This window comes from Centropristis striata, chromosome 23 (assembly GCF_030273125.1).
Source record: "Centropristis striata isolate RG_2023a ecotype Rhode Island chromosome 23, C.striata_1.0, whole genome shotgun sequence".
In the NCBI taxonomy this organism is placed as follows: domain Eukaryota; kingdom Metazoa; phylum Chordata; class Actinopteri; order Perciformes; family Serranidae; genus Centropristis; species Centropristis striata.
The window spans coordinates 4,033,219-4,053,238 of record NC_081539.1 but is presented as its reverse complement, the minus strand read 5'-3'; the positions used below and the strand labels follow the sequence as shown (position 1 = coordinate 4,053,238).

At 38.5% G+C, this 20,020-nt stretch overlaps 1 protein-coding gene across 1 annotated transcript in view; it reads left to right on the top strand.

The window, feature by feature from the left end:
* Positions 1–20,020, top strand: part of rsu1 (Ras suppressor protein 1) — a 42,034-nt gene that overhangs the window by 2,930 nt on the left and 19,084 nt on the right. The window contains exons 4-8 of the mRNA XM_059327095.1: positions 7,105–7,225; positions 11,533–11,651; positions 13,278–13,360; positions 15,061–15,175; positions 16,246–16,378. Of these exons, the coding sequence (XP_059183078.1) occupies positions 7,105–7,225; positions 11,533–11,651; positions 13,278–13,360; positions 15,061–15,175; positions 16,246–16,378 (571 nt within the window). The remainder of the gene's footprint in view (positions 1–7,104; positions 7,226–11,532; positions 11,652–13,277; positions 13,361–15,060; positions 15,176–16,245; positions 16,379–20,020) is intronic.

Below are 20,020 nucleotides of genomic sequence, written 5' to 3'. Positions count from 1 at the left end.
TCAGTATTAAAACTCTGCTATTAGTGTTTCTTTTGTCAATGTGAGAAATAAGTCTGTCTATTAAGCAACATTGTTTTTAGATCGATTCATTTTACTTTCAGTTGCCTATTTTTTTTTCTGACAATATAGAAAGAATCTAGAATCTAAACAAATACACAGCCCAAATCCATATGATTATTGTAAATTACTGCAAATGAAGGGACTCTACCACAAATTATGTTTTGTTGTTTTGTTGAAAGGTGCAAACATCCAAGAAAACACTTTGTTATTTGGTTATGATTAGCTGTAGGGGTGCTAATGATTGATTGATGCGTTTTTCTTTTTTAAAAGTTCTTTTTTGGCCTTTTTCTGCTTTATTTGACAGTAGTTGAGATGAGAGTCAGACTGCTACTTATACCTCTGAAGTCTAGGAGATTTTGGTTCAAATTTTTCAACATCTCCATATACAGCTGCTTGATATCAGCTCAATTGATTCTGGGACTCATAAAAACACAGCTTGCTTATGTTATAAATAGGTCAGCTCCTGTGCTTCTGTCATACTTTCTTTCCTTTGGAACAGGAAGAATGTACATGTTGGATGGACATCTTTAGTAAAAGCTGATTGAATGGATGTAATGAGATTTAGCACCACCAGAGGTCACCACAGACCCACCAACACACACACCGAACCTGTGTTTTTACTGGGAAACCACATCCAAAGAACTAAATAACCAAATCAACTTTTAACTTTGTAAATATATGTTTTCCTTGCCCTTTTATAATAACCAGTAAATAAACTGTAAAATAAACAGAAACAAAATGCCCAAAAAAGACATAAAATGACCAGAAAAAGACACAAATTGACGAAAAAAATGATAAAAGAAAGACACAAAAATGACCAAAAAAGACACAAAATGACCAAAAAAGACACAAAATGACCAGAAAAGACACAAAATGACCAGAAAAGACACAAAATGACAAAAAAAAAACCCACAATGACCCAAAAAAGACATTAAATGACCAAAAAGACTAAAACACATGAACACTTTAACACAGTGGAGACAGAGCTGACTTCCAAAATGATTTGGCGACCCCCAGAAATCATCTTGGGACTCCAATTGGGGTCCTGACCCCAAGGTTGAGAATAGCTGCACTAGAGGAAACACTGTAGTCCTTAATATATCATAATCCATGATGATCGAAAAAAACCTGAGATGAAGGACATTATTAGAATAAATACATCAAAACATGAAAACAATGTTATGGTGGATATTTGATTTTAATTTTATTTTCATCAAATAATATACATATTTAAGACGCTTTTCCTTCAGTGTTTGTTGATTCAGTGACATGTTCACCTTCTGGTGTCTTTTTCTAATTCGCTGCTGGTGATGACAAGATTGCACACATCTGACTCTGCTAGGTTATTTATAGCTCAGATCAGACAGAAATGGGGATCACATAATTGGCGTAGTAACCGACCTGCAGGTACTATCAATGTATGCTTGGTAATTCCTGCTTTGTTAGGCAACTCTCAGCTGTCCCACCATCCCAGCAGCCTTGTAGAACCTGATAATGTAATAAATTCCCGATAATGTAATCACCCCGATAATGTAATAAAAATCTGCACTCGAGTCCATTGAAAATGTAATAAAACCTGATAATGTATTAACTTCCCGATAGTTTAATAAAGTGCATTTCCCAATAATGTAATACACTTTTTACCAATAATGTAATAAAGTATAACATTAATGGAAGGTTTTTGATTAAATCAAAGATGGCGGAAAATCCAATATGGCCGAAAAACCCCATTGAGGATGCATTGAGCTGGGATTGGCCCAAGGGTTCCAGTGATACATCCTTTGTGGAAAACGGATGAACGGGTCAAAAGTGAATAAACATTCAACTTTGACCTGTTGGTGGCGCTAGAGCTCTTGAGCTAGAGTTGATACACAGTATCACCACTTGAACCCAAGTAATGGGTGGTCTGCTGTTAAATTATTACAATATTGGAGAATTATTACATTATCAGGACTTGGGAAATGAAGGCTAACCTGATAATGTAATAACCTCCCAATAATGTTATACTTTATTACATTATTGGTAAAAAGTGTATTACATTATTGGGAAATGCACTTTATTACATTATGTATACTGACACTGTGTCATTTAACATAATATGGGCATACTACGTGCCTGATTTATTTATTTATTTACATTGTTTATAATCATTAACGTGACGTCAGTCTTTAATTGCTAGCTGCGGCTAATGTTTCACACCCACAGTTCAGATCACCCAAAAAAGAAACAAAATGACCACAAAAAGACACAAATTGACCACAAAATGATCAAAAAAAGACACAAAATGACCAAAAAAGACACAGAATTACCAAAAAAGACACAAATTGACCAAAAAAACACACAAAATGACCAAAAAAAACCACACAAATTGACCATAAAAGACACAAAATGACCAAAAAAACACACAAAATGACCAAAATAGACAAAATGACCAAAAAAAGACACAAATTGACCAAATAAAAGACACCAAATGACCAAAAAAAGACACAAAATGACCAAAAAAGACACAAAATGACTAAAAAAGACACAAAATGACTAAAAAAAGACACAGAATTACCAAAAAAAAACACAAATTGACCACAAAATGATCAAAAAAAGACACAAAATGACCAACAAAGACACAAACCTGTGAAAAATAAACTGTAAAGGCCAGGGAGTCTGTCCTTAAGATAAGGTATCAATACTTTTTTGAGTATCGATAGTTTTGACAACCCTAGAGTAGAGTGATGGAGAGCTTCTTGCTGCATATCCCATTATACACCAACACTAAATATCCCCTGTCTTTGTCCTCATGTAGGGCTACAGGGGGTTTCTTTCTTTCTCAAACACACCAACATACAAGTTTATAATCTATCAGGTTCCAAGATCACACTAAGACAAAGCAGGGCAGAGGAGCCCTTATGGAAATCAATAATGTATAGTGTATGAAGGACCTCATAAACCCTGTAGGTCCGTCTACTAGATATGAGGTTGTGGTGCTCCATTGATTGAGCTGTGGTCAGGGGCCCACAGAGGGAGAGGCCGGCTAAATGAAATGTATTTCTGACACCCTCAGTGAACCAGCGGGACCTTTAAACCAGACAGAGTCTTTACTGAGAATCAGATCCCTCAGACCAGCTATCTGTTGGATGTTCTACTAAAAACACTTTGACCTGGGCTGCAGGCTGCTGTGTCCCTGTTCCACTCCAAATATGGATTTAGCATCAACACTTACGGTGGCCAATGTGCCAAATATATGGTAAACATTGATTTAAATGGCAGTTCTTTGAAAAGGTGACATTGCCATGATTGGATAGGTGCAACACATTTTATATGTTTGACAGTGTTTCCCACAGGATGTTATGAGACTCTGGGATTTTGTACATTTATAAGTATAATGCATTATTCAGAACAGTTAGTCACAGTTTAGTGTGATTAATAGTGGTCGACCGATACGGGTTTTTTAATGCCGATGGCGATACCAATAATTCTGACATCAGTCAGTGTACTGCTGATTTTTTTTGGGCCGTTCCTTGAAGCTGATATTGCCTTTTCTCCCTTCATTTACATGATAAAAATGACACAATGATAACAAATGTTACACAAGTCTCAATTTAAACCAAAAAAAAGAAATTCATTAACAAAACAAACATATTAACAGTTGGATATCAAACAATGTGTATGTTGTTCTAGGCCTGGAGGTGGTGGCGCTTCAGATGATCCACATATTTGATGTTTTTTTCTATTTCCCGGTATCAGCAGCAGCTCACCAGAGAATGGCAGATGTTGCACCGAGCCTTGCCTGCTGTTGGCTCAGTGAAACGGGCTGATTGATCGGCGAACGCACGTATGGGCCGATGCCAATACAAGTAAAAAACGCAAATATCGACCACCCGATATATCAGTGTAGTGATTAAAACAACTTTAATTGTTAGCTAATGTTGGCTCACGGCTAGCAAACTGTATATGCAGCAGTGTGTTCGGACCCCTGACCGGGTTGATAGTGTTTAGTTCGGCGCTCTAACAGATCATGTGGGGGCGGGACTGATTCATACAGTGTGTGAATGCATGAGCATGTCTCTGAGGAGGACGGAGAGGTGGGTTAGGGTTCTGACTGTTTGACTGACGGGTGACAGACACTGCGTGTTAAAATACTGTCAGTGGCTTAAAATGTGACGTTAGCGCAGCACATGAGACTCTGGCGGGACACATTAGATCAGGGGTCTCAAACTCAAATTACCTGGGGGCCGCTGGAGGCAGTATCAAAATGACCAAAAAAGGACACAAAATGACAGAAAAAAACTAAATTACTCAAAAAAGATACAAAATTACCAAAAAAAGACACAAAATGACCCAAAAAATACACAAAATTACACAAAAAAAGACTGGTAGCAGCTGCCTTTCTTTTTGTTAGCGTCGTCATAGAAACAAGTGAAACAAAGCTCCAGCTGGAGCAATAAAGGGACCTTCCACACACAACACGGTGAAGAGACATTCATATAAAACTCACATTAAACTTTCATATCAAGGTGGGGGCCACAAAATATCATCACGAGGGCCACAATTGGGCCGCGAGTTTCAGACCCATGCATTAGAGTCTAGGTAATTAATGGGAAACCCTGGTTTAAGTTATGGATTCCAGTATTAAAATTGGCCATGACAAGTTTTCTCAGATGTACCGAGGGAAAGGAACGGGACTGAAGGACACGTATTGATTGACGGCCTTAAATTGTGCAGAGAGATTAACTTTTCAACACTGCTGCGTCCTCAAAGAGGAGTCAAAGAGGACAAAGACAAAAAGGCAAACACATATACAAAAAAACAAGAAACACTGAGCTATAACTTGAAGATGGAAAGATAAAGTACAACAAATTAAATGAAATATGAAAAATTCATTTCCGAATTACGGCCAAGTTAACTACACACTCCTGGTACCATATAATGCTTCTTATTCAGAAAAAAACTTGCAAATTTACTAGGAAAAAAGTTGCAGATTTAAGAGATTTAAAGTGGCAAATCTGCGCGAAGAAAGTCACAGATTTCCGAGAAAAAAGTGGGAAAACTTTTTTCTCCCAGATTCACCACTTTAACCCTTAATAGGACACTCATTGAAATACTTGCAAATTCCAAATTTCAACCCTAGAGAATATTGGAGGATATTACATACAGACAGAATGTGTAAAAAAAAACATACGAAAATAATATTTTGAGAAAAAAGTTTACGAGATTAAAGTGGCAAATCTACGAGAAAAAAATGCACAGATTTATGAGATTTAAAGTGGTGAATCTGGGGGGAAAAAGTTGCTTTTTTCCCACTTTAAATCTCTTAAATCTGCAACTTTTTTTCTTGTAGATTTGCCACTTTAATCTAGTAAATTTGCAACTTTTTTCTCGAAATATTACCTGAAGTTACCAAATATAGTTCTTTGCCTGATAAAGGGTTAAAGACGCGGGTAAAACATGAAGAGGACTGTAACATTCAGTTGCTCACTTGCATGCATGGTTGCACTCCGTACTAAGGTGCAAGCCAGTATGTTGAGTATTGGCCAAAACTGTGATGTGAATTTATCAGCAAGTTAATCCATGGAACTAACTTGCTTGCAAATTGCCAATTGAATAGCTGGCTGGAGGACACTGATTTGATTGACCATATCGTAACTTATTACTTCTATATTAACAAACCTTTTTTATAATACCAATGCCAATCCTAATTATGTAGCTTACAGTGATGTAAGACTGCTTGGTCAAACCAGTCATTTGAAGAGCTTGGGGGAAACAAATTTTTCATTAGTTTTAGTTTTAATTGGGTTGTGAAATTTTGTTTTCAAATTCAGTTAGTTTTAGTAAGTTTTTAGAGTGAGTTTGCTAGTTTTAGTTTAGTTTCTATTAGTTGTAGTTTTTTGTAATGGGGTATTTGTTGGGTGGGAGATTAAAAGAGGTCACAGTTAATTTTGCCTTTATTTCCTTTGTCTGATCCATCTTCATTATGTATGAAAAAAGTTGACAAAGACGAAAACGAAGGACATTTTCACTATAATTTTAGTTAGTTTTGTAACCACACAATACAGTTTCAGTTAACTATCATTATCATGTAACCTTTAACCCTTAAAACAAAGTCTGAAATCTCAAAAAAGCCTTTAAAGAAGTGAGGACCGGCCGAAATGTCCTCACTTTGCAAAAATGTCCTCACTCTGTTGGTTAAAAACGTGTTCCGGTCCTCACTATGTAGGAAGTACAAGAACACACACATACACACACACACATTCTTGTACTTCTATCTTTGTGAGGACCCTCATTGTAACAGTGAATTCCCTTGCAAGGTTATAATAGTTTTGGATTTTTTATTAGTTTTAATTTTGTTGTGAATTTTTGTTTTCAAATTGAGTTAGTTTTAATGAGTTTTTAGAGTGAGTTTGCTAGTTTTAGTTTAGTGTTTATTATACTAAACGGAAATGGAAAACGGAAACCGAAATGTCCTCACTTCGCAAAAATGTCCTCACTCTGTTGGTTAAAAACGTGTCCTGGTCCTCACTATGTAGGAAGTACAAGAACACACACACACACACACACACGTAGACGACTGATATAGCATCAGTATGCCCAGCCCTCACCTCTTAAACACTCATTCTCCTGGCAGCATTCAGGTCAGGGCCTGCTAGGTTAGCCCTTCTTCTCTTCCTTCCACTGCTTCCATTTCTCTTTTCTTCCATTGATCAGTGTGATAATCCGATAAACTTCCTGCTCTTTGTTATCAGCCCATTGATCTGTGTCCGCCTCTGTGGCCGCGGACCGCGGGGGAATAGATCTAGGAATGACAGAGAATAGAGGAGAGAGCTGCAATATGTGTGCTGTTCAAATGTCAACATGTAGAAACAGAGACTGGACTTATTCATTACACCAGGATTGTCAGATCCCCCGCAGAAAATGATGATGATGAAGTGGTTGTCAGGGATCGGAGCTGTTGATGAGTGCTAACCACACTCTGTTTAAGAAGCTATGGATATCTTGACGAGGTGATTTGTGTGTGTGATGGTTTTAATTCCTCTCCTCTGTGTGTGATTCTAGCTGTGCCTGCTAACGTCTCTGAGCTGAAGAACCTGGAGGTCCTCAACATGTTCAACAACCAGATAGAAGAGCTGCCGACTCAGATCAGCAGCCTTCAGAAGCTGAAACACCTCAACCTCGGGTATTTCACACACACACACACACACACACACACACACACACACACATTCCTGTACTTCTATCTTTGTGAGGACCTTCATTGGAACAGTGAATTCCCTTGCAAGGTTATAATAGTTTTGGATTTTTCATTAGTTTTACTTTTAATTTTGTTGTGAATTTTTGTTTTCAACTTCAGTTAGTTTTAATGAGTTTTTAGAGTGAGTTTGCTAGTTTTTGTAATGGGGTATTTGTTGGGTGGGAGATTAAAAGAGGTCACAGTAAATTTTTCCTTTATTTCCTTTGTCTGATCCATCTTCATTATGTATGAAAAAAGCTGACAAAGAGGAAAATGAAGGACTTTTTCACTATAATTTTAGTTAGTTTTGTAACCACACAATACAGTTTCAGTTAACTATCATCATCATGTAACCTTTAACCCTTAAAACAAAGTCTGAAATCTCAGAAAAGCCTTTAAAGAAGTGAGGACCGGCCGAAATGTCCTCACTTTGCAAAAAAGTTCTCACTCTGTTGGTTAAAAACGTGTCCCGGTCCTCACTATGTAGGAAGTACAAGAACACACACACACACACACACACACACACACACACACACACACACACACACACACACACACAACAGGCTAAAGCAGTACAGTTTACTGCTGCCCTTAGGCCAGGCTTGGAAACTGTCTGATCATCCTTTTTCATCCGTTTTGTTCCTAAACACACACACACACACACACACACACACACACACACACACACACACACACCAAACACACACACACATACACACTTTAAATTCTACCTTGGTCACCAGATTCCCTGTTCCATCTCTGCAGTCTCCCCACAGTGAAACATAAATTGCCCCCTCAGGCTGTGTCAGCTCATATTTGGTTACATCTGTTATTTTGAAACTTTGAGCCTTTTTGCCTGATTTGCTCCATCAGGCTGTATGACATGACAGCAACTAAATCAGCGGGTCAGAGAGTGTGGTCCAACTGCAGGTTTAATCAAAGTTCAGTTGGATAATTAATCCTCAGCTTAGTGTTGCACGATTTACCGATACTAAATAGGTACCTCAATACTTCCCCATTAAAACGGTACCTATACCACATTTTATTAATGCAGGTAACCATATTAATGCAATTATTAATACCGGCAATTAATACAGAGGCTATTTCCTGTGCATAGTGTCGACAGGTGGTGGTGGCAGAGTGTGTGCAGTAGAGTGTGTGTGTGTGTGTGTGTGTGTGTGTGTGTGCAGTAGAGTGTGTGTGTGTGTGTGTGTGTGTGTGTGTGTGTGTGTGTGTGTGTGGCGATCTGCATCACAGGACTGCATTGGTATTTCCATGGGAGCTGTGGTCAGAAAATGTGAGTTTCCAGGATTTAGCTGGTGCTAAAATAGAATCAACAAATAAAGGTGAAAAGAAGATCAATGCACGGTGGCTGCTCGGCACTTCTGCACAGTCCCACACACAGAACTGATCATCACTCTTTTCAGCCACACCCACACACCAATCACAGCCCATTCTTACAATAAGGCGATCCTTTTACATATCATTCAGTACGTTTACATGACACTTGGAAAAAAAACAATTATTGTCTTAATCTGGCTATAACTGGACAACTGAAGTGCATGTAAACGTGTTAGTCCAACTGATGTCAGAGTTCTCCAACTCCGATTAGGACACACAGATGAAATCAAATGTGATTGGAATAGGATTTCCGCCGGCATGTATGACAAGACATTGCATTAGCCGGTCGCATTAGTGGGTCATACATTAGCCGGTCGCACATCAGCTGGTCACATTAGCCAGTCGTGCATTAGCCGGTCACATTAGCCGGTCACATTTGCCAGTCGCACATTAGCCGGTCACATTAGCCGGTCGCACATTAGCCGGTCGCACATTAGCCAGTCGCATTAGCCAGTCGCACATTAGCCAGTCGCGCATTAGCCAGTCGCATTAGCCGGTCACATTAGCCGGTCGCGCATTAGCCGGTCACATTTGCAGGTCACATTAGCCAGCCGTGCATTAGCCGGTCACATTAGCCAGTCATGCATTAGCCGGTCACATTAGCCAGTCGTGCATTAGCCGGTCACATTAGCTGGTCGCCGGTCAGTAGCAACGGCACAAAATGTCGAACTGAGGTCAGTCGGAAAGAGCGCCATATTAACCTGTTGAAATGACACATATCGGCACCCAGTGTTGAGGAAGAGGACACGTTCCTGTCAGTTATTTAGTTACCGGCTAATGCTACTGGCTAATGTGACCGGCTACCGGCTAATGTGACCGGCTAATGTGACCGGCTAATGCGACCGGCTAATGCGACCGGCTAATGCCAATTCCAATCGCATTATCTGGGCGTCTTAATCGGAGTTGGAGAACTCCGACATCAGTCGGACTAACACGTTTACATGCACTTCAGTCGTCCAGTTATAATCAGATTAAGGCAATAATTTGTTTTTTTTCAAGTGTCATGTAAACTGTACTGACTAACAGTTGTATTTAACTTTTTTGTAATTTGGCAATTTTGGTTTGAAGCTGATGAAGCTGCAGGTGATGCACTTCGTTCTCTCTTAATAAATCACAGTCAAGTCATTTTAGTGTGTTGCGGTATTTATTCTTAGTCCAGATATGGAAGTTTGTTTGAGCATGTGTGTAACAAATTGGTGAGGGAGGTTCAGTTCCTCACCTGTTGTTTAGAAATACTTTCTGTGCATGTTGAGATGTGAGTGCAGGCTTACACAGGCAGGGAGTCAGTGACTGGAGGATTAGGGGGGCGGGGTGCCTTGGTTTGTATTGATCCACAGACAAACATCATCTAGATAGTGTAAGCCTCCTACTGCTATTCAGGCTGTGCAGTCACTTTTCATCGTCTGTTTATTTTTCTGTGTGTGTGTGTGTGTGTGTGTGTGTGTTTGTCTGTCTATTTATCAGTGGACATGCATCCATGTGTTTGAATTTTGCAAGTGCTTAATCTCATTTCTCAAACACGCATAATAGAATTGAAATAGAACGGTTGTCCCTTTGACCTGTCAGACGCTTGTGCACACAAACACACGGGCATATATGTGCAAAAACTCAGCTGGTGTCTTTTACATCATCAAATCCTCCCTGCCCGCTAATCTGTCTGTCCAGGCCTTTGAACAGCACCTACTTATTTGGTCATTGATGTGGGTGATGGATAGTCCACAAGGACAAGCAGCAAACAAACGGCACAAACCTGTTCCGCCTGTACCAATGGTGATACAAACCTGACCACATCTATATTTAGTATATGAAAACACAACAGCAATATTTAGGACATGACAGCACTATTGCTGTGAAAGTTTTTAAATGCACTTTTCAGATTTGGAATTCCATTAGTTTAGTTTCAGTTTTTGAACATACATAAATATATCCGTTAGCAAATCATACCTACATCAAAAGAGTACCAACACTACAATTTCTCCTGAAATAAAAAAGTAATTTGGGACCCATTGAATTTCCCAGTGACCCACTCAGGTTACTGGTCAAAACTGGTCAACATCACTGCAGATTTAAAGATAAAGTGAAGAGCCTGAAATGTAATGAAGTAAACAAATGAGAAGAATATGTCCTGAAGCAAGTACACACTTTTGCATTTTGTTTAATAATATCAATCAATCAAAAATCAAAATTACTGAATGAATTACTTAATTATTTATCCCCAAGGGGTAATTCAGTTAGTCTGTTAGCTCTGTTAGAATGAGACAACCTGATGGCTGTAGGAGCGAAGGATCTTTTTTTTTGTTTGTTTGTTTTGTAGTTCTTGTGACTCCAGTCACTGAAGGCTTTTATCAGATCCCTATATTCAGATTCCTGTCCATTCCTGATACACGCCACAATAGCAGTGTCGTCCGAGTACTTCTGGATGTGGCAGGACTCAGAGTTGTATTTGAAGTCCGCTGTGTACAGTGTGAACAGGAGTGGAGCCAGAACAGTGCCTTGTGGAGCCCCTGTGCTGCTCATTAATGTCCCAGAAACACAGTTCCCCAACCTGACATACTGTGGTCTTCCTGTCAGCTAATCTGTGATCCAGGAGATAAAGGAAAGATCCACTCCCATCTCTGTCAGCTTGTTTTTGAGTATGTTGGGTTGGATGGTGTTGAATGCGCTTGAAAAATCACAGAACATGATTCTCACATAAGCACCAGTTTCCTCCAGATGAGCAAGGGCACGGTGAAACATGTAGAGGACAGCTTTGTTCAACAATATACACACACATTGATCTTAAAAGGCAACAATTTGAAATGAGGCAATGCATTTGGCTCAAGAAAATATCCCTCTGTCTTAAAACATTGCAGTATGAATCGTCTGAGCGGCTTACCCAGAGGGTTTGGTTCATTGCCAGCTCTGGAAGTGTTGGACCTCACCTACAACAACCTGAACCAGAACTCTCTGCCTGGAAACTTCTTCTACCTCAGTAAGTGTACACACACACACACGCACACACACCACACCACATTTTAAAATGAATGCCGTTTAGCTGGTAATACAACCTGTCTTGCAACTGATAACACAGGATTCATTATCAATCACATCACTGTGATGACAAGCTTGTTACGCTTCTTTAAGAGTCCACCGCACCAAAGTACACAACTTGTTTTTTCAATGCAGCAGACGAGTGTTTCCCCTACATTCGTGTGCCACTGCTGAAATTTCACATGATAATTTATATCAATGCGGCACTAATGATTTCCACTCTCACTGTGTGAGCACAACAACACACAACGTTATTTTCTTTTTTTTTTTAAGATTAATTTTTAGGCATTTTTAAGCTTTATTGACAGTGACAGAGTGAAAGGGGGTGACAGAGGGGAAGACATGCGGCAAAGGGAGCTCAGGCCGGATTCGAACCCGGCTCCGCCGCAGCAAGGCCTCAACCTACATGGCAAGCACTCTACCAGTGTGAGCCACCGGGACGCCCCCCCCCCCACACAACGTTATTTTCGACTTGTTTTGAGTCGCTTTTTTAGCAACTTTTCAGACCCCCCTAGCGACTATTTTTCAAAAAGGCGACTAGCGACAAATCTAGCAACTTTTTCTGGTGTGACTGGAGACTTTCGGAGACTCGTTTTTACTCTTCTTAACAAGCCGCGGGGGTCGGCGGCTCGTTAAGAAGAGTAAGAACGAGTCGAATCGGCACATTCCTCCCGCAGCAGTCTCTCCCAGCTGCAGTCACAGAGCCGGAGGGGATGTGACAGAAGACAGTGCACTTTCCGTTCTTAACATATTTGGGGTGTTTTTTACTTACTTTTTGTCTTCCCCACAACGTTATTCCTCCTACAGCGTGCATTACAAGTACATGCACATGGTAAATTATGCAAATTAGGCGATGACGTCATTAAGCGACTTCTAGCGACTTTTTGGAGCCAATAGCTACTCTCCTTACTGAGGAGTTGGCAACACTGCTCATGGCCACGGACACAGCAGCACCGCTGCTGGAAAAAAATTCAAGGGGAAACACTGCCAGACAATATGTAAAACTAATGTAAAATGTTTCGGTTACCACCCTGCCCACTAATCTGAAGCAGGCAATTTAGTGCAACCAGCTGATAATGACCCAACGCAGAGTTTTCATACAGCTAATAACAGAGGGGAAGAGCTCACAGTGCTGGGAGCAGAAAGAAGCCGAACCAGGCCTCACACTACATTAGTCATGTACAGTGTAATATCGATTTCACATTAAAAGATGAATATGATTCTAAAAGCAAGAGCAGCTCCAACAGTTACATGATACAACATTGTCAGCTCCTCTTTGTGAAATCCTTTTTTCCCCTAACAGAGGGAGCTGACCCCTTTTTTTTTTTTCTTTTTTTTTTTTTACAGCACGTTGACAAAGTTGTCTAGTTGTGTTTGTTGTCTTGTCAGACAAGCAAGAAGGTCTGTGTAGATTGATTCTGTCCAGTCTGTGAGGCAGTATTATTAATCAGGTTGGACTGGAGGTATTGATCAGATTCCAGCCTGGTTAGGACTTTCCCTCTCACACACACACACACACACACACACAATGACACACACACAGACTAACAGAGATGCTTGTTTGCAGCCACTCTTCGGGCTCTCTATCTGAGTGACAACGACTTCGAGGCCCTGCCTGCCGACATCGGGAAGCTGACGAAGCTGCAGATAGTAAGTTAATGTCAATGCCCAACTGGTTGGTACCAGCAAAAAATGGAGGGAAAGATGGAAACGTTCCTATTGGTTCTACATCTTCTTCCAACAGCCCTTTATCAGTTGGTGTGACAATGAAAACAAACTAATTTAAATCACGGCGTACGTGAAACGTGACTTAAAAACAACCACTTCTAGCTTAAATACAGTGGCAATAAAGATGATGTTAACCCTAGGGAATTATCTATTTCTCTGCATTAATTTGTCATAAAATATGACCTCATCTGCATCTAAGTTCAAAGTACAGACAAACACAATGTGCTTAACCTGACGAACACAAACAATTATAACATTTCATGTCGTTATTGAACACATCCATGAAACATTCATAGTGCTGGTGGAAAACGTAAGTGAACCCTTAGGTTAATGACATTGTAGGGATTGTAGGATGCCTCTTTTATGAATAAATTATACCTTGCACAGGGCACTATTAATGTAGGCATTTTATCCCTTACAGTTATAGGATGCCTCATGCAGGAGCATCAAAAATGTAAAAAAGGCCGTTATCATAAAAGCTATCCCTCCCATAAGGATATTAAATATGTAAGGATGAACCTGAGCAACACTTGTGTGTGTCTCATGGTTCAAAGTGTGGTTAGATGACTATCAGAATTATTAATACTGATCATAAATAATTATTAACTATAATAAATGATATGACTTGTTTTACTCTAAGTCATCTCTAAATCGGGGCACCAATTCACCAGTCTCATAAAGTTTCCAAAACTATCAATTAGGATCACTGATTACTTCATAGTTATAATCAAATTACCATCTTTATATTTAGTAGTGGTTGAAGGAATTTGGAATTATTTTCATAGAAGAGGTTTGCATATCATTCACAGTGTACAACATAAAATGGACAGCATGTGTATTCCAAAAAAGATATTTATTTGTGTGTGTGGAATAATGGTGTGGTATTAGTTTAAGCACATTTTGTTTGTCTAGATTTGTGACTTAGATACAGATCAGATCACATTTTATGACAGATTAATGCAGAAAACTAAGTAATTTCAAATGGTTCACATACTTTTTCTTGCCACAGTATGTTCGTATTACTATAAGCAAAAAGAGACTGCAAATTGATGCATCATGAAAACATAAATTGTTATAAAAAACATGAAGTAGACTGACCTAATTTTAACTATCATGAATAATATTAGGATTAATATTAATTAAAATAACAGCAGTTAAGACAATAATTTAACAAATAATTTTGTCTCAATTCTCAAGGCTACTGAGTTTTTGGCTCATCATTTTTCATACATACAAACATCATAATCCAGTTCTTTAAATCTTCATTTAACTTGTAACTACTCACATAACTAGTAACTAACTAACAGACAAATAAATTAAGGAAGTAGGACAACCGTATATTAAATTAAATGATATATTTGGTAGATGTATTAACTTGTGGAAACACACAGACCAATCAAATTCATGGAGATTTTGTCCAGTAAAGGAAACCAGTGTGTAGGTATTTTGGAACCAATAAGCAGAGTAAAATTTTATATTTCTAAATGGAATCAGAATTTTTGAACTGGTTTGAATTCAGAACTTGTTCTTGATGCCCAACCATGTTCACAATGCTGTTAATTCTGTGTCAGACTTAGTATATAAAATGTCCTGATTTTCTTTTGTCTTTTCCTTCTGTCCAGTTGAGTCTGAGGGACAATGATCTGATCTCACTGCCGAAGGAAATCGGGGACTTGGCTCAACTCAAAGAGCTTCACATCCAGGGCAACAGACTGACGGTCCTGCCCCCCGAACTTGGTACTGACCACACACACACACACACACACACACACACACACACACACAGTATTTTTAAGTATTTTTTTGGATGAGTCCATTTGTTAGATTAGTAGATTTGAACTACTCCAAAATACCACATTTACCTTGAGGAACACCATAGAAAAAACAATGCTGTGATTGTAAGTAATTTTGTGTCTTTTTTTGGTCATTTGTGTATTTTTGTGTCTTTTTTTGTGTCTTTTTTGGTAATTTTGTGTCTGTTGTGTCTTTTTTTAGTTATCTTGTCTCATTTTGTGTCTTTTTTGGTAATTTGTGTCTCTTTTTTGTCATTTTGTGTCTGTTGTTCTCTTTTTTAGATATATTTTGTGTATTTTTTTGGCTATTCTGTCTTCTCATTTTGTGTCTTTTTTTAAGTCATTTTGTGTCTTTTTGTGTCTTTTTTGGTCTGCTTTATTTTTACATCTGGATGTGATGAAGAAGCCATGCTTTGGTGCTTTTGGAGACTCCAGAGGGTTAAGTTTCATGAGCCTTGACAACATGTCACGTCAAGTTTAAAAAAATGTTCTCACTGCATTGAAATTCTACTATGGAGACTAACATAATCACACATGAATCCACAAGAGTCAGCTTTCTAGTTATACCAAATTTATGCAATTTCAAGACATAAGATTTTCAGGTTAAGGGACCCCAGTATACAGAAATATTTAAATACAATAGGCACAGAGTAGACATTTGTACAGCTTGAGGATAACTGCATGTTTTTTGTCTTACACCACATAGGATTATCATAAAGTGAGCATAACTGCAAAGAGGGGACTTGTGGGATACCCACAGATTCCATATTATTTTGAGGTCAAAGGTCAAGGAACTCCTTTAAAAATGGTTCGTTTTCTCACACTAAAATTTAGCCTGACTTCAGAGTGGTATTTCCCCAAAAGATATTAAATATTAGTTGCATTACCAATATCGCCCCTGTAGCCTTAAGATTGAGCCCATTACAGCCTCAGAAAAAAAAAAAAAATTGTCAGGGCCGACAGCCATGCCATCGGAATGGAAAGGTGTTAACTTGGCTAATTTATTTTTTGCAGGTAATCTGGATCTGACTGGTCCTAAACAGGTGTTTAAAGCAGAGAACAATCCCTGGGTCACTCCCATCGCCGACCAGTTCCAGTTGGGCGTCTCCCATGTGTTTGAATATGTTCGCTCAGAGACCTACAAGTAGTAAGTAACACTAAAACACATCCACACTTAAAGCCAACAGTACACACTATAAGAATGGAAGCTCTCTTCCCCTAACCTGGCTGTGGCCCATTGATCAGAACGTTGGTGGTTCGATCCCTGACCATGGCAGCCTACATGTTGAAGTATCCTTGAGCAAGATACTGAACCCCAAATTGCTCCTAATGCTGCGTTCATCGGTGTGTCATCGGGTCTGATGGCGACAGGTGGCACCAGTGTGCCCTGGTAGCTTCTGCCACCAGTATGAATGTGTGAACGGGTGAATGTTTGCAGTCTGTCGTGGGGCGTTTGTGGCTCAGTTGGTAGAACGGTTGCCCACCAATTGGAGGATTGGTGGTTCGATCCCTGACCATGGCAGCCTACATGTCGAAGTAAGATACTTGAGCAAGATACTGAACCCCAAATTGCCAAATGAATTCCCAATGGTGGCAGGTGGCGCTGTTTATGGTAGCCTCTGCCACCAGTATGAATGTGTGTGTAAAGAGCTTTGAGTGGTTGCAAAGCGACGAGAAAAGCGCTATATAAGTGCAGGTCCATTGACCATCCATTTAGTGCTAAGTGTTTCAGAATGAATGAAAATGTTACAGAGACTGAAACTTCTTACTTGTTGTGACACGATGCCAGTTATTCTGGTACATTGCAGGTTGCTTAACATTGTGCTTATATGGTGAAGTTGTCACACAGAGGTAATATATTTGTGGTCATGTGTGGTCTTGTGTCATGTGTGGTCTATATATATATATATATATATATATATATATATACACACTACTGGTCAAAAGTTTTAGAACACCCAAATTTTTCCAGTTTTTTTATTGAAATTCAAGCAGTTCAAGTCCAATGAACAGCTTGAAAGGGTACAAAGGTTAGAATACATTTTCGTTTCTAAATTGATTCTATGATTTTTTGTTTATTTGTTATATGCATTAATTATTAATTTCAGTGTACACTGAGACATTAAACTGAATAATTTTCAATAAAATTCTGGAAAAGTTGGGGTGTTCTAAAACTTTTGACTAGTAGTGTATATATATATATATATATATACACATACTACATACATACCACACAAGAAGGACCAACATCACATGAATGCAAGTCTGTAAAAATGGGTTTTGAGAAGTAAATAAACACTCTGCAACGTTTTCTGCAACTGAGACATTAAACTGCATCATTTTCAATAAAATTCTGGAAAAGTCGGGGTGTTCTAAAACTTTTGACCAGGAGTGTGTATATATATATATATATATATATATATCTATATAGCTTATATGGTCAGTGGAGACACAAAGTCTCTCCCTGAAATACATGAATACCAAAGTATCAAGTTTACGCTGAGCTTATGAATACATGCTGTGCAGAATTAATAAGAAATGCATCCTAACAATTGCTTAAAAACTAGGGAGTCAACAACTTTGTTAGCACAGCCAAACCTCAAGGAAATGCAGCAACGCAAGATAGCAACCAGCTAATCTAGTCTGAGACATACTCTTGTCCGGTGGCTTCTTGCTCGGTCACTCTCTCCTTTTCCCTCCTTATTCTCCTCCATAACTCTCTTCACATCTGCCATGATATCCACAGAGAAAACGGGGTTAACCTGGAATTTAACTTACCGTTACTGATTAGATTTACTTTAGAAACAAGTGATGCTTTCTGTCCATCAGAAAACTGACAAAAAATGACTAAAGCTCAAGTCAAAGTGGGAATGAAAAAGCTACAATTTTCTTTATTGCAAATCAGGGTTGCCTCAAAATAAAAGCTGCAGCTTTTATTGGAAAAATAAAACAAAAATACCTAATGTGGCTGATATGTACACATATAAATGCCATGCACAGAAACCTGAAGTCTTAGCAGTCTTCTCTCTGGTGGCAAGAACATGTCGGGAGTTGCACTGTAAAGCAGAAGGTTGCTATTAATTCTTTGTTCCAGGCAGAAGGAGATGCTGCAAATCCTTTGTGTGAATGCTTCAAACTGCTGCTCTGAGTCATGCTCTGGAACTGATCCCTCCGATGTGTGTGACTGTGCAAGAGTGAGGAAAAAAAGACCGTTTCAACCATATTCCTTTCCATATTATGTTTGCATACTTTTACGAGCAATACGTGGAATAAATCCTCTTTCTGTGTACATATTTCCATACAGTGCCCTTGAGTCAATACACAAGGCATGCCACATTTTCTAACAGGCCTATGGATTACTCGTTTCATTTTATTTTTCATTGTATTACATAATATTTTACTTTATTGTCATTGCAAATGTCACATGTACGAAGCAACGAATTGCAGATTGCATCTAACAAGAAGTGCTTTAAGCAGTAATTAAATAACATATGATATAGTATATACAGCGTGCAAGATATGAATGATATATAAATATGAATTACTATACAGTATCTACAGTCGTGCAAAGGGAATTTTTACATTTACAGCATATACAGAATGTTTGCTACAAATGTACAGTAGTACAGAGTTATATTTCAAGTAATTATATTCCAATATTTAATCAATGATGCTTTGACGACACAGGACAAATTAATATGAGGTTAAAAAATACAACATTTGCCTGATTTAACATGACTTTAGGTATAAATCAAGCCTGCTGGCCTACTGTCTAATACAGATACAGAGTTTGGTAATTAGATACAGATAATGACTTCTATAGGGTTGTCACCATACTAAAATTTTCACCTCGATACCGATACTCAGGAAAATATTTGATACTCGATACCATTTTTGATACCACAAGGATAAAAACAAAGACCCCAAAAAAAGAAAAATGCAACATGCAAAAATTAACAGAACCACAGGTTAAATATTTATAATAAAAAACAGGGGTGCACCGATCGATCGGCGCAGATTTCCTTAATTTTGTGGGATCGGCGATCGGCCGATTCCTTTACGTCAAACCGATCTTATCTACCTAGATAATAGGTGTTTTTTTTTAAAGATATTTTTTGAGCATTTTGTAGCTTTATTGACACAGTTTCTACAGTTTGTTTCTTCTTCTACAGTTTGACATCTAGCAGCCACACTGTATCATCGAATGTTACGCTGCCCCCGTGTGGAAGGCACCAGTAATACAACTTTTTTTTCTTCCAGATATGATGAACTATTTGATTTTTTATGATTTAATGAATTTGTATATTCGAAAATCAATGCCCTCCCGAGTTGTCTGTATGTTGTACAGAACAAAAAACACTTTATTTATGGTTGCAGTTCTTTTGTTAGTTTGTCCTGTAAATTGTTGCTGTTTATCTTAAGTTCAATATTTTATTAACTACCTCAGACACTGTGATTTCCTTTATTTGTTCAAGAAAAATACTGCTGTGTTGTTATTTTTTCAATATAATAAGATTCAAACATTGAAGGTGTATGCTGTGAGTTTTAAAAAAATCGGTATCGGCCAAAATCGAAATCGGCAGGTCAGGCTTTTAAAAAATCGGTGATGGTGATCGGCCAGAAAATTGCAATCGGTGTACCCCTAATAAAAAACAGTTTTGCAAAAAGAAACTGCAACTATGATAACAAGCTTCAGATACTCAATACTTTTGAAAATGAGCATCGTATCCGGATACAACGTTTTAGTATCGATACTTTTTTGAGTATCGATACTTTTGACAACCCTAGA